The 16404-nt window shown below is 43.2% G+C and overlaps 1 protein-coding gene across 2 annotated transcripts in view; it reads right to left on the bottom strand.

Annotated features, from left to right (window-relative positions):
• Positions 1-1912: 1912 nt before the first annotated feature.
• LOC139474116 (hormonally up-regulated neu tumor-associated kinase-like) overlaps positions 1913-16404 on the bottom strand; it is a 33888-nt gene continuing 19396 nt past the window's right edge. For both annotated transcript variants that reach the window (XM_071256988.1, XM_071256989.1), the window contains exons 4-10: positions 13981-14036; positions 11689-11842; positions 7564-7691; positions 6352-6444; positions 4492-4769; positions 4199-4376; positions 1913-3801 (exon numbers count right to left, since the gene is read on the bottom strand). In XM_071256988.1, coding sequence (XP_071113089.1) covers positions 2993-3801; positions 4199-4376; positions 4492-4769; positions 6352-6444; positions 7564-7691; positions 11689-11842; positions 13981-14036 — 1696 coding nt within the window. In that variant the 3' untranslated portion in view covers positions 1913-2992. The remainder of the gene's footprint in view (positions 3802-4198; positions 4377-4491; positions 4770-6351; positions 6445-7563; positions 7692-11688; positions 11843-13980; positions 14037-16404) is intronic.

Here is a 16404-nt window from a genome sequence, read left to right as displayed (position 1 = left end):
AGTGCGGCGTCACAGGGAAATACCGATCTGTCTGAGTCAACAAGTGTACACTGGGTATGGAATAGAAAGTTATCCCCCATCCACGATGTAGGATATGATGAGTTGGGTGATAATAAGCTATAAAGAAGTAAACAAAATCCATGTCTCCTTTTCTCTTAATGATGCAATAGATGTTTTGTTTTCCTACCAGGGATCTGATACTTAGACTATTTAAGAGATGGAAAAATTATTACAAGAAGTTTCAGGTTTCTATGATCAACATTTGAACTGCTACGAGACTGCCATGGTGTTGCATGTTTTGGTAGTTGTATCACATGTTTTGACCTTGGCCTATACTGAATAAGTATATTGTTGAACTGTGCACTAAAGTATATAGGATAACTTAACAACACGTCTCACACTGCCCTCCCATTGCGTATGCTTATTTAACAGCATATGTGATGGTTATCAGACATCATTTCATGTAAATGAAACATATTAGACTATATTTAATTTGTGTTTTAATTATAAAAAAACATAGCTATATAGTAATAATAATAATGTTTGTGGTGACTGTGGGACACACAAAGTGTGACGATACGTAATATTAAGCCCAAACGCGCTGTCTGCGATGTGGTTGATGGGGATGTAAAGCCCTTCACTGGCTGAAGCAGTCGTAAAATACCTGCCTTTCTCCAGATTTGGTGACTTTCGACCCCGATTTCTCCAACTCGAGCCCCACTTCTGCATGTCGACCTCGACCACTGCATCTTTATTCTTCTATTTGAAACTCGACCTCGCTGTCCACAACTCTGCAATACAGACATGACAAAGACGACGAACTTTAAAACGAATCGCCAAAATACGTTAAAAGATGATATTTGTTGTTACCCTGTCTGAGCATTAAGGGGCTAAAACAAGGACTGGTCGGCTCGGAGTCAGTATACTGTGTCTGAGTGGGGTATTCATGTTAAACTGTGGCATGGTATCTCAGTGTGCTAGCACTATAACTCGGCACCAGTCCGGACAAGTACAAGCAGCCACACATACACAGACACACACGTGCATGCACGTCGCTATATAAGTGGAATAATCTTCGACGGGACGTTAAACCCCATTTCACCTCACCTCACCTCAACGCGAATAGCATTGATCTCCGCCAACGTCCACGTGTACATCATGTACCACGTGTTACATGGGGGCGCTATAGCGAGGCCACGTGTTACGGAGGCGTTACAGAGGCCATGTGTTATACAGAGACGTTTCAGTGAGACCCAATGTTATACAGAGACTTTATAGTGAGGCCACGTCCTATACAGAGACGTTATGGTGAAACCACGTGTTATATACAGACGTTATAGTGAGGCCACGTGTTATGCAGAGACGTTATAGTGAGACCACGTGTTATACACAGACGTTTATAGAGACCACGTGTTATACAGTGGTGTTACACAGAGATCACGTATTGTATAGATTCGTTATAGAAAAAACCACGTGTTATACACGTGTTAAACAGAGATCACGTATTGTATAGATGCGTTATAGAGAGACTACGTGTTATACAGAGGTGTTAAACAGATATCACGTATTGCATAGATGCGTTATAGACCACGTGTTATACAGAGGTGTTACACAGAGATCATGTATTATATAGATGCGTTATAGAGAGACCACTTGTTACACGGAACCCTTATAGAGATATATGTTGTATAAATGCGTAATATTATCATGTGTTACACGATGATTTACAGAGACCACGTGTTCTACAGAGACCCCCGTGTAACGCAGAGGCGTTATGGAGAGACCACGCGTTACACAGAGGTGTTAAACAGAGATCACGTGTTACATGAAGACACCGTTTAGAGACGTGTTATTCTACAAGACCGCAAGACCAGACAAGACGAGACTGTATTCAAATAGATTTATTCGTACATTCAACAGTAACGGTACATGCCAGAGTTATTGCTGTCTGCATGCGTGTGTGGCGTGCTCCTTGTACTGTTACATAGACAGGAGCAATGCCGGTCAACAGTCATAAATGACAGGTGTATAATATACATGTTGCACATATTTGTCTAATGATTGGACGGTTCTGGTTATAATATATTTCCTTTTCACACAGGTAAAACTTTGCATTTGATGTTTGATTAATAATCGTATTTCCTGTTCCACCAGAGCTTTGAAAACAATACATTATAATACCTTTTTTAAAATTTTGGTTCCTCGTGGCGATATGAATTTGGAAATAATTGTTTCAGGGCTCGCACTTAATACATGTAAACAGAAATCAATATCAAAATCTTTCAAAAGTTTAAAACCCCAATATATTTTACAATAAAAACCCAACATTTCCTTCACTTATCATAAGCCGCGGTTTGTAGAATTGCACAATATTCCTAACTTGAAAGTTCAAGATTGTCCTCTAGCAGCAATACGTGAATGAGTTCTACATGACACCAACATTGCTGCTTGTAGGTACTGTGATGCAAGCGTGCAGGCACACGCGACACGTCCCTGTAACACGATATAGGAGCGAATGTAGTTTATAATAGGCGTTCACTCTGGGGCAATGGTCCGAATGTAACGTCGAAAAATGTGCGAAAATCGGACCTTGCGACAATCTGTCATGTTAACAATCATTATTGCTTCACGTTGTAACCTTCATCTAGGAAGCAATGAAAGGTGACGTGACCTTGAACTCTCCGCTAACGAGTAACGTTGAACTTTAGTGACAGTATATACAAGGTATAGAACCTTACATTACATAATTTCGTGACTTGAACTTCCGTGACAGTCTACACTTTGAATGATTTCACTATGTGGCATAGTTGTCCCTTGAGTTACGTGACGGTGAGAGACCTGACCTTGACTTGGTGTTGGTGACAGAAGTAATGTCGAACGTCATTGAAAGCACTTCAACGTCGTCGTCAACTAAAATGACTTCCAAAATAAAAACATATTGAGCACTTTGAGGAACTGACCACACGCATAGTCTCGACGCACATTGCACACGTTAATGATTTCGTATAGTTCTGGACAGAGATGGTAACACTTGGTTGGAGTCTCTTGATTGGACGGTGCTGAAGGAACTGGCCTGGCGTGACCCCAGGGTCGAAGTGTCATCACTGTCCGTAGCAGGGATTTTCCTGTCAGTCTGGACCCTCTTCAGAATCCTCCTGGGGTGCACGGCTTTTCTCCCAGGGTGAGCGGTCCGTTCCTCCGAGGGGGGAGTGTCATTTATGCCAGGTGCCTCTCTTGAGATTGAGTCCCTGTGACCCAGTCCGTGACTGACCGTCTTGCGGACATTGCCAGGCCTGAGATCTATACTCAGGTTAGAGTTCGCTCGGGAGGTGGGGGTGGATATGAGAGGGGTATGTACAGGGGAAGGGGTTGATGGTTTGTCTCGGACATTCAGGCTTGATGACACACCTGTGGGCCGAGCAGGATGGAAACGCTTGCCCATGTGGTAGAACACGCGTCCATGACTGTCACGTGTCTTTAACAACCCTGCAGTATTGTCGTCTGATGACTTTGACCCATCTGCTTGTTCAAACGATCCTTGTCGACTAGATGTTTTGTCTGGTGTTTTTCCTTTGTTCGGAGATTCTGAAGTCTTTGCACGTAGTTCAGAGCACTTATTGGTGTGAATTCGAGCATATTTGTGAAATCCTTTCGGCAAACGCTGTCGTCGTGCTGATTCAGGGCTTCCGATTGGTCGCTTGTCAGATGGGCGAGGGTGGGTTTGGTGCTTGGACAGAGGTGAGGAGGGAGCTGATTGGGCGACCTTCACGGCTTCCTGTCTTGACCACGCCTCCTTGTATCCTGAAGCATCAATAGTAGTCAGTGAAATCAACGAGCACGGGGATTTGCTGACAAACAAAAAATCCTATTGATGACAAATGTGAGTTTCGAACACATCGAATTCTGGATGCAACTCTGCGGGGCCTCAGATGACTGGTGACTGGACCACCCGTGTTTGTACAACATTCTTATATATATTTTATATATTTGATGAATGAATTAAAAAACCTTTTACAGTTAATCCATCCTTTCACAAATTCTGTTATCACACGGTTTATATGTGCATTATCGAACTTATCCTTAGTCAAATAATGTTCTGTGCTAGCTGGATTACCTCTTTTAAAAACAAAACAAATGCCATGTGATTTCGTTAGTTAAATTGTGCACACTGTCATTCTCTGAAAACATCTGGACTCACCTTCCTCATCCACGAAGTTGTCGTCTCTGTCCCCGACGCGGCTGTCGTTGTCCAGATGCGGCTGTCGAGTCACCGTCACCACCCTCGGAGATATGTCTGCGTCTTCCTCGTCTTGCCCCCGCCGTATCAGCTTTGCGTTGATGGGCACCGTCGTTGACGTCTTACGTGGAGGTAACTCCTGAAATATAATATACGTTGTCAAGTACCACACACAGATATCATTAAAAGACCCAACAAGAAAGTTACACGTCTTTGACAATTGCAGAGCTTTTAAAGCAGTTCTAATCGTTTACCTGGAATACAAGAGATATTTTGGTTGGTTCCATGAGCCTGCCGTCTATGTGAGGGACCTTGCCCTTGACCCTGAGGTCGGCCTGGTACCGACACAACTTCCGGTTATACATCTGGTAGGTGGCGTTGGCAGAGCTGGGTACATTTCCGGTCACGAATCTAATTACTTCTCCAACTCTGAAGCCTAGTCGTTCACTCATGTGCTTCAGTATGCTGGCGTCGATGTCGTCCGCCTTGATTCTGTTTGGGAAAGGGGGCCGATCCAACGATTTATTTTTTCCTGTAGAAAGAAAGGAAATTGTTTTTTAGAAATAGTTTTCATGCTGATAAATAACATTTGTAAAAGGAGACCGCAGTATCAACGAACTCGTAAAGCAATTAGTGACTACATTTAGTGATTACATTTGGGGATTTTATAATTTCATAATAGCCTCAAAATCTATAATGCGATGTGGTGCAGGAATGTCTTAATTGTCACACGTTCATTTTGGGTAATAAGTACACTTACTGGTGATTTACACTAATGCCCTCAAAAACTTTCAGCTCTTAACCTTTTAGTAGTTGTTAACCCAAATCAATAACTAGCCACTAATTACACTCAGTCGCTTTTCTCTTCGATTTTCTCAAGAATGACATTCGACTTTGAGACACAATTAATGTTTATAAGCCATTGTTGCTGCGCGCTTCATTAAAAAGAATTCTGCAAGCCATTGAAAGGTACGGCTACCTCAGTATCTACACATCTCCAGTACTTCAGTCGCGTGAACTGCCGACAATACATGAAGATTAATTGAATTCCATAATGAAGGGATGGGAGGGACAGCTGGCTGACTGAGCTACCTATGTCAATGGTTTCTAAGGGACGACGGCTGTGCGGGCCAAGCAGGATATGAAATATGCATGGCGTTGTTCGATGTTGTAATTACAACACGACAGGCAGGAGAAAGGTGTGGGCAGCTGATAGTCCACTAAACTTAACTTCTGAAATATATTTTTCTATAAAATGTAAGCTTCATAGATCGATAGGCTACATTGGGAGAAGGAATTGGTTAAAGCCAAAGGTTAAATTTTGAAATTGATTTTTCTATAAAATATAGGCTTCAGATCTATAGGCTACATTAGGAGAAGAAATTGGTTAAAGCCAAAGGTTAAATTTTGAAATTGATTTTTCTATAAAATATAGGCTTCAGAGATCTATAGGCTACATTGGGAGAAGAAATTAGTTAAAGCCAAAGGTTAAATTCTGAAATTGATTTTTCTATAAAATATAGGCTTCAGAGATCTATAGGCTACATTGGGAGAAGAAATTAGTTAAAGTCAAAGGTTAAATTTTGAAATTGATTTTTTCTATAAAATATAAGCTTCAGAGATCGATAGGCTACATTGGGAGAAAAAAATTAGTGAAAGCCAAAAGTTGAATTCTGACATTTACATTTCTGTGAAAACAGGATCTAAAAACAATAAATATGTCCTTGAGAACCGATGCGTGTTAACGTGAATCGTAAAGTCAGCCGGCGGGGCGTGACATCAATAAGTATTAAATCATCATTAAAATGAACAGTGAAGTGATATACAATATACAAGGATATGTGTCCACCGATACATCGCGTGGTCTTGCAGCAAAAGAAACTCAAGAGCCATTTCGGAATCAAGGTACCTGTGATCCTGGGTTCGAATCCCAGAAAATCCCTGATTATGTGTCTCGGTTTGTCAACACCACACCCTGCTCGTGGGTTTCACCAAAGTGATCAATGTCAAAGACCTGCATCACTTGAGGCTTTCTTTTCAGAACAAGCTCACACACCGTCATATAACTGGAATACTCTTCAAAGTGATGCTCACTCACTCACTCACTCACTCACCTTCCGTCAACCAGGGGTGCCGCATGGCATCCAATAGTGTAATCCTCTTGTTGGGGTCTGGCGTCAAGAACTTCCGTATCAGATCCCGACTCTCTGTTAAAAAAATGAGAAATGTGGAATACTGTAGTTTTCACCTGTAACCTGAGGTGAGGAGAGGTGAGGTGAAATGGGGTTTAACGTCGCGTCCAAGATTATTGCACTTATATAGCGACGTGCATGCACGTGTATGTGTGTGTGTGTGTGTGGCTGCTTGTACTAGTCCGGACTGATGCCGATTTATAGTGCTAGCACACTGAGATACCATGACGCAGTTTAACATGAATACCCCACTCAGACACAGTATACTGACTCCGAGCCGACCAGTCCTTGTTTTAGCCCCTTAATGCCGAGCGCCAGACATGGTAACAACATGTACCATCTTTTAACGTTAATCGGTATGACGCGGCTGGGGATCGAACCCCGGACCTTCCGCTCTCCGGGCGGACGCTCTACCATTAGACCACGGAGGCGGTCACCTGTAACCTGAACGGACATGAACGCACACATAATACTGTTTAGACACTGCCTTCTGCGGGTCGAATGGTGCAACGGAAGCAGTTGTAGCTGTCTGAATCATGTTATGAAACATCATATATACATTAACTTTTCCTGAGCGGTGTATTTGTATTGTCTTGTGTCTCGAGAGCATGAACAAGCATATGTTTTAACAATTGGAAAACATTTAGTCTTAACTCTGCACCTATTGTTATAGCTTCCTTGTTTCATTATTTAGAGCCAGTCAGACATATCTAAATATACATAAAATAATGCCTGCTCTCGTAATATATATGAAAGTTAGATATGAATATAATATAATCATATGTCATGAACAGCCAAAGGTGGTCTGTCGTCTAAAGCGCCGCGATTCGCTGTGCAGAGTTGCGTCCCTTGGGCACGCCAGAAACCTATGATCGTGGGTTCGAATACCGGTTCGCCCAGATTTTATTTCTAATTTTGTCAGCACCATACCCGTGCTCGTGGGTTTCACCGAAGTGGTAAACGTCTGAGACCTGCATCACTTCGGGCTTTCCTCCCACATTAATCTGACACGCCGCGATATAACTGGAATACTATTAAAAGCGGCGTTAAACCCAACACACTCACTCACTCACTGTCGTTGCTCTGGCTGTATTTCTCAGACAGGATGTCCGGTATAGGGTTCCGGTTACCTACCTCTCGACAGGGTGTCCGGTATGGGGTTCATGTTGCCCTTGACCATCTTGTCGTGCAGCGTCTTGATGTTGAACGGTTCGACGGTGAAGGGGAGACTTCCGGTCAGCATGGCGTACATGTTGACCCCTCTGAAACAGGAAGTCTGGCATTGAACACGCCGTTAAACAATGGTGCTAGGTTTTAGCAGTGATCATTTTCCGATTTTGCCTTTGGTTTTAGTGGGTTTACTTAGGAATCCTAGAAGGGCTTTGTCGCTTTGTCGCCCTTACGAAAACAAGCAAAGGTGTAAAAATTTACCAAAGCGCGACAAAACGACAAAGCGACAAAGCGATATTTTGGCCATTTGTCGTGCTTTGAATAAGAATTTGTATTTTACCCAAGGACGATAAAGCGACAATGCGACAACGCGACAATGTCCCTTCTAAGATTCCATAGTTTACCATCTACACCAGTATGGTTGCAGTGTCCGTAATGGGTGTGTCTGGAAGTTGGATATTCATTATTCTCGCCAAACGAGAAGACTGGCAAGACTGAGTCCTTAACAATACGTGCACAGTATCACTCATGGCAACTATCATGTCATAATGGTGTACTGCTGCGGAACTGTTATTGGCCTATTGGGGCGCGGATGCATTGTTCCCGTGCGTCTTTCGAAAATGAGTACTTCATAATTTTTCTCACTTTCATTCAGTTTGATTCGCTTGTCGATTGATACTAATTTCAGACATGTTAAATCATTGTGAACGATAGATATGATTGGTAGAGCGTGTATTTGATGACTGTGTGTATATCTGAGGTCGTAGAAGAGAGACTGCGGCACGGTGTAGAACCCAGAGTTCACATAGGCCACTCATATTAATTGAACCACGTGAATTATTTATATGTTGAAGAATGTACACAGGTGTGGGGAGGGACTCAGACTCGCTGAATTATGATGACGGCAGCACTGACCATTCAGCTGTTCCGTGCTCCACCCTATGATGGGCAATCTGACACGGTCCTGTATAATGTGTCTAAATATGGGTTTGCTGGCGTGACACGAAGCCCGTTCCTGTACGGTGTGCCTAAATATGGCCTTGCAGGTGTGAGACGAAGCAGCGATAATACTGCTTGCGCTTAGTTTACTTATACAATATTCAAGCAGAATCTATTTTATTCCAGTGCAATAACAGTAAACATCAAGTATCACTATCTCGTACAAGAAGGTCAAGTCATAACTAAAAAGGTAAATGGACAAATATAGGGAAATATATGCGACAAAACCATTTCCATAATAATAAGAAATCATTACCGAAAGCATTACCATACGATCCCGACTATATCGTATCAAGTGAGTGAGTAAGTGAGTGAGTGAGTGAGTGAGTGAGTGAGTTGGGTTTAACGCCGCTTTTAACAGTATTCCAGTTATATCGCTGCGTGTCAGCTTAATGTGGGAGGAAAGCCCGAAGTGATGCAGGTCTCAGACGTTTACCACTTCGGTGAAACCCACGAGCACGGGTATGGTGCTGACAAACCTAGAAACATAATCTGGGCGAACCGGTATTCGAACCCACGATCATAGGTTTCTGGCGTGCCCAAGGGTCGTATCAAGTGTCTGTGAATCACTTTCAAATAGTGCTAATACCAGGTGTTTTAAGATAACACAAATTTCAAGTTTTGTTAACATAAGAAACAAGATACTCCTCCTTGAACGTCCTTTGTCGAAAACCTGGCGCAATGTCTACATCTAGTATTCACTTTAAGAAATGAATTATAATTTCATTTAGTAAACATATATTATTGAGTGAGTGAGTATGGTTTGACGTAGCTTTCAGCACTCTTACAGCAATATCACGACGGGAGACACCAGAAATAGGCTTCTTACATTGTACCTATATGGGGAATCGAACCCGGGTTTTCGGCGTGACGAGCAAACGCTTTAATTACACCGCCCCCCAAATATATTAATATATATGTTATATTGTCTCGCGGCTTACATAAATTATTGAGAGCAATAGGCTTACAAGGTTTACAGCAGACTAACACTTGGTAAAAAATATAATTATAAATGAAACAAATAACTCAATTTAAATTGAAAAGGAGCCAATGTGAGATGGAAGGACCTGAGGAAAATCTAGACTTACTTCATTTAATCTTTTTGCATTAGTACAGAAAGGGCTGGTCGGAAGGGAAATAATATGGTTTAGGACTGTGAGACAGAATAGTCTTACAGTAGTCGAGAATAACAGTTAGTCCCAGATACATAGCTATTTTATTTAAATATATATCTATATCTGTAAAACAAAAGGTAAAATCTAAATAGAGCCCAACCCAATGCCTAGGATCTGAGCAATATATAGACTTGCCAAAACTTCTAGACAAGAGAGAGGTCGTGACGTTGTTAAATGACTACACATGTCGTTACTTGACTGAACATAATTCATTATTTAAATATACGTATGCTATCGAAAGTGTAACTGCATTCAACAAGCCATTTCCAGTTGAAAGTATTGGTATCAATCTTGTTATAGATATGCCCTCATCAGCGTACAGTACTGACCGCATAGAAATCAATACGTGCGTGACCTATTTTAAATGAACATTCAGCTCACACCAGCGGCACGATACGAATGCATTAGATCTCAGATTTGGCTTCAGGATCTATAATTCATCTGATGACCTGTGAACACGATACGCGGGTCTGAGTCACTGCACTGCCTTAAACTTTTCCCCTTTTTGTTGAGTGAGTGAGTGAGTATGGTTTTACGCCGCTTTTTACAAATATTCCAGCAATACCACGGCGGGGGACACCAGCAATGGGCTTCACACATTGTACCCATGTCGGGAATCGAACTCGGGGTCTTCGGGGTGACGAGCGAACGCTTTAACCACTCGGCTACCCGACCGCCCCACCTTGTTGTTGAAGCCACGGGTTTAATATTGACCCACGGACCTTATGTAGGTCCATGATTGACAATAACGGTCTGTGGGGTCCAATTCTGAATTCATACTCAAGGATTTTGTTTTTGTAGATGGAACTATTTTTAAAATGCATTTAAATGAATTAGATTAATCGGCAGTTCATCAGTATTGTGGATCTCTTTGTCCCCATGCTGACAATGATTCAGACTGATATGGCTCGTGGAGAAGCGTGTTACATATACCACTAATCAAGTTATTCGATACCAGTTTTGCTGTAATTTACTGTTAGACCTGAAAGACTTTCTGTTCTCTGTTTCTAACAATTCGGAAATATATTAGGACATCTGTTATTACTTAACTTAAGAGTATACACGTTACCTTCGGCCCTTGCTTTCACTGAGCGGCCTTGTATCAAACTAGTTTTGAAATTTCGGATTAGAATGTGAACGTACACAACTATGAGACATACACTTTAATTGAAAAACTCGATGCATATTTGAAATAAAACTTAAATCTTAACAGTACGATATTCCTTGTACAGTCCCATTAAAATTAGATCTTAGTTCTCGCTACTACTGCAGACACCCGACTACGGGATACGCCAGAACGACCTTTCATCCGACCAATCAGAGCTTACCAGATCGTTTTCCAAGCATACAACCTCGAAAAGGTGAACACGTGGTATTCCAAGCAACAGTTTATAAGGGTTGTACGTCTATCCCTCGCTTAAATGGCATAAACATTTGAAACAGAAGAAACTTTCCATATCCCGTGGGAAGTACTGCCATACAATATCGGCTATCTATAAGACATTCAAGAATTTTTTGTTGTTAAGTTTTCAAATTTAGAATCGATATTTTTCAAGGCTATGGGAGACAACAGTTTAAAAACAATGCCGTAATGCTCGAAAAAGCTGATTGGCTTATGCCGAATTCTTCGTAGTCCTTTCATTGGTCGGTCAAAGTTCGCAAAAGGTCGTTCTGACGTGTCTTCGTAATTGGATGTCCTCGGATCTTTTTTTAGCGGTAGCGAGAACTGGTATCTGATTTATATTAGATTGTTCCTTTTAGATAGTCCCGGTTAATTTGAAATATTATCGCCATTAATCAATGCAAATATTAATTAGATTTATACTGTTTCCCAATCAGATTTTGTAAGTCCGTTTTCCATTTGAACAATGTTTTTTGAAAATTGAGTAATTCTGAAAATAAGGAATCTGCTTACATGCTCCAGACGTCAACCTGAGGTCCATATTTCCGGTGACTTAGTAGTTCCGGTGCTGCGTAGGCAGGACTTCCGCACTGTGTGACGCAGTACTCCTGGGCCTTGGTTCCGTCAGCTGTGGTTATCACTTTGATTGAGTTGCTCAGCCCAAAATCTACAAAAACAGAATAACACTGATAACATATTATTCGTTGACAGTAAAAAAATGGTTTGCAAAGATATGCACCTAGTAAAATGACGTTCTTGATCCTATTGAGACCACAATCCATTTGTATGTCAAAGATGAGGTAGCCGTTATGTGTACAACTGTCTCTCGATATCTGAAAACGACAGATAGAGATTGACGCCATACAATCAAGACATCGGAAGTGATCACGTAGATGTGCAGTCCACGTAGCCATCACAGTCACGTCACTCTAACCCCTACCCCACCCCTCGTCCCTGTCCCCCAGAACCACCTAGCTAGACCTCCCTCGTCACCTCTTCTCATGTACCCCAGAACCACCTAGCTAGACCTCCCTCGTCACCCCTCGTCCCTGTCCCACAGAACCATCTAGCTAGACCTCCCTCGTCACCCCTCCTCATGTTCCCCAGAACCACCTAGCTAGACCTCCCCCGTCACCCCTCCTCATGTCCCCCAGAACCACCTAGCTAGACCTCCCTCGTCACCCCTCCTCATGTCCCCCAGAACCACATAGCTAGACCTCCCCCGTCACCCCTCCTCATGTCCCCCAGAACCACCTAGCTAGACCTCCCTCGTCACCCCTCCTCATGTCCCCCAGAACCACCTAGCTAGACCTCCCCCGTCACCCCTCCTCATGTCCCCCAGAACCACATAGCTAGACCTCCCCCGTCACCCCTCCTCATGTCCCCCAGAACCACCTAGCTAGACCTCCCTCGTCACCACTTCTCAGGTCCCCAAAAACCACCTAGCTAGACCTCCCTCGGCACCCCTCCTCATGTCCCCCAGAACCACATAGCTAGACCTCCCTCGTCACCTCTCTTCATGTACCCCAGAACCACCTAGCTAGACCTCCCTCGTCACCCCTCGTCCCTGTCCCCCAGAACCACCTAGCTAGACCTCCCTCGTCACCTCTTCTCAGGTCCCCCAGAACCACCTAGCTAGACCTCCCTCGTCACCTCTCCTCATGTCCCCCAGAACCACATAGCTACCCCTCACCCGTCACCCCTCCTCATGTTCCCCAGAACCACATAGCTAGACCTCCCCCGTCACACCTCCTCATGTCCCCCAGAACCACCTAGCTAGACCTCCCTCGTCACCTCTTCTTTCTCAGGTCCCCCAGAATCACCTAGCTAGACTTCAAACGTCACCCCTTCTCACGTCCCCAGAACCACCTAGCTAGACCTCCCTCGTCACCTCTTCTCATGTCCCCCAGAACCACATAGCTAGACCTCCCTCGTCCCCCCTCCTCATGTCCCCCAGAACCACATAGCTACACCTCCCTCGTCACATCTTCTCAGGTCCCCCAGAACCACATAGCTAGACCTCCCACGTCACCCACCTCGTGTCCCCCAGAACCACATAGCTAGACCTCCCTCGTCACCTCTTCTCAGGCCCCCCAGAACCACATAGCTAGACCTCCCCCGTCACCTCTCTTCGTGCCCCCCAGAACCACCAAGCCCTCCCCCCGTCAACTTTCTTCATGTCCCCAGGAACCACCTCGCCCTCAACCCCCACCGCCATCCCCCATCTCCTCCACCCCCTCCATGTCCCTATCATACAGTACTTCACATCCCACTCCGGGGGTCACGGGGTCACTGAACCACTCCAGTAAAACAGGGGAGGAGATAAGAAGGGCATTGTCAGCTCCACCCAATCTTCATCGTGATTTATGTACCCTTCAATACAAACACTTGAATGGGTAGCAACTCTACAGTTTATTAAGCGTAAGCTTAACAAATATTATATTAATAATAAGCTGTAAATTATTTCTGATAAGGAAGGGTTGGAGGTGTGATCAATGGCGCTGTCCACTAACACCTGTCAAGCAGAGCCCGACCAGGCTTTTAGGGATCGTCGTCAAAACACGTTTGAATCAGTGAGTAAGTGTATTGTGGTTTTACTCCTCTTTGATCAGTATTTCCGCGATCTATGGCGCGCCAGTATACAACGTGAGGGCGAAGGTCATAGCCGTGTTCCACGAGCACTGGTGCTGAACGGCATAAGAAACTACGGTCAGCGGATCCTGCCAGTATAAGGGACACAACTGAGATTTGTGGCAACTCGTGGTGCGTGGCCCGAATGTGGATATGATTAAAACACATTTTTACCGATGATCTTGATATCTTTGGTTTCATCAAGCAGCAAGTTTTCTATTTTGAGATCCCTGAAAATATACAAAAAATAGAATAGTGAGAGATAGGTATTATGGTACAATAAACACACAGTACTCAGTAGACCTCTAGAATAATGCATGTTTCTTTGAATTAGGTGTATATCTCCAAAAATGGACGATGCATCTACAGCGCTGCCCTGAAAAAGCACGTGAACTGTACATGCATTACCCCCCCTCTCTCTCTCCCGGGTCCAAACTTTGGCGTAATCATTTAGAGTTGTTCCTTCAATTACTAAGACTAGCATTATGTACCTATAAAGTTACTCTTCACTGAATGGACGTCTTTGCTCACATGTTTAAGAGTATTCAACGACAAGGAATGATAAAAAAGGTGAAAGATCTCAGCCGATCTACTCCCATATTCCGCTTATCGATTACATGTCATTTCAATATTTCTACATCATATCATAAATTATGTTTGATGCTAACATTTAAATTCAGCTCATGTCTCTTAACGTGGGTGCGTTCTGGCACGGCGATATATTTATTCCTGACACGGGGAATGAATGAAATTCACAGATAGTACCAGGGAATAGAGCTGAGGTCTCCGTCATAAGCCAACACTTTAACCTCTAGGCTACCCCACCGTCCCTTACAGGTCATGTAATCTTAATATCCTTGACCCTTCTACCGGTTGATGAACATGGATGTAAACAATTAATTATTCATATGAGAACAGTGGCGTGGCAATTGAAAACACAGCGAGATGTATATATGACATGCCTGGGTGAACACAGAGAAAGGGATTTATTACTCTCCAACACAGAAATGTGCCCATATTCACTTATAACTCCGTATTAAACGCGCTTGAACCGCTCTTTGGCCCTTTGGTTACCCGGTATGTTAAGAATTACGGCAGTTATTGTCTTCATTGTTCAAGATTAATTGTCCGTTTTACGATCATGGATCGACAAGATGTTGACCACGGGTCAATATCGGTCAGTTTGAAACAGGGAGACCCATGAGAGATATGACGTCACACAGTCTTTGATTCTGGGCTATCGAGCTGGTATCAAACATAATGCTATCGCATCTGGGACCAGTGCCCACTTGCACAAAGCGGTCTTAGCGCTACGACTATTGTAAGCCTATGTTAATGTATGGGAGTTACGATCATCTTAGCGCTAAGATCGCTTTGTGCAAGTGGGTCCGTTCGTCAAAAAACATCGGGGCCCCGTTCCACAAAGCGATCGTAGCGCTAAGATTATCATAACTCTAATATTTAACATAGACTTACGACACTCGTAGCGCTAAGCTCGCTTCGTGGAACAGGGCCCTGGTTGTTTGTCTGTTTAACGCCACGCTTAGTAGTATTCGAGCTATATGACGACTACATGTGAAGAGTCTAATCTAGACCAGACAATCTAGTGAATGATTCAGTGGGCAGCGGTCAACGCCGTCGGGGTACGATGACTGAAAATCAACTAAGTAAGCAAGCCTGACCACCCGATCCATTTGGTCGCCTTTTAAAACCAGTAGAGGTTGCCGGGGAACCTTTTCTAACCCGGATTCGCTACGGGACGAAATAGCATCTGTTTTCAGCTACCTTCATCACGTTTGAATGAGTGAGTGAGTTTAATCACCAGCGAGTCGTGCCCCCCGTCACTGCCACGTCACACAGTCGCCTAGCACCCGCACAGTGAGTGGTCATTTCAATATCATTCCAGTTACTTCACGACGCTTCAACTACCGGAGGCAACTCAACACAGCGATTTGCGTTGCTTTAGATGAATAGGCCACCCGTCCGTTTCACACAGGTTTTTCAATGTGTCGTCTATTTGTCATTCATATATATATATATATATATATATATATATATATATATATATATATATATATATATGAGAAAGTGAGAACTTATCAGTCTTACGCAGTTTAAAATAGACAAACGTCGTAACGCAGAGGCTACTTTTTGAGAGAGTTAATGAACTTAGTTTAATGCCACTTTGGACAAAAGTACAAAACCCACAAGAAAAATAATCACGGCGAACCGAGGTTCGAGCAGATGATCATAGGTTCCTGGTACGCTAAGGGGACGCAACTATGCAAAGGACAACTTTGTTAGTCGGGACCGTAATAATACATCCTAAGATTTATTCTGGTTTCTCAGTTTGTCAGGAAAACTTAAAGTTGTAAAACTGCTGATGGTGTATTGGATGCGACAGAGCAGTGTGTGATGCGGTCACTCATGCTGTGATGCTGACTATAATTGTTGATTTTGTCTGGATATTAGATATTTCTTTTCAGCCACAGCGGCAATACCAGATATGTTTTTAAATAAGACTATCAGCCTCAATATCTTTCTAAGAAAAGTACATTGCAAATATGTAATTTTTGTGGCAGTCTGAAGCATTATTTT

This window comes from Haliotis cracherodii, unplaced genomic scaffold (genome assembly GCF_022045235.1).
Source record: "Haliotis cracherodii isolate W230 unplaced genomic scaffold, xgHalCrac1.p SCAF_3, whole genome shotgun sequence".
Classification (NCBI taxonomy): domain Eukaryota; kingdom Metazoa; phylum Mollusca; class Gastropoda; order Lepetellida; family Haliotidae; genus Haliotis; species Haliotis cracherodii.
Note: the sequence above shows the minus strand (reverse complement) of the source record. Positions and strands in the feature narration are given on the sequence as shown.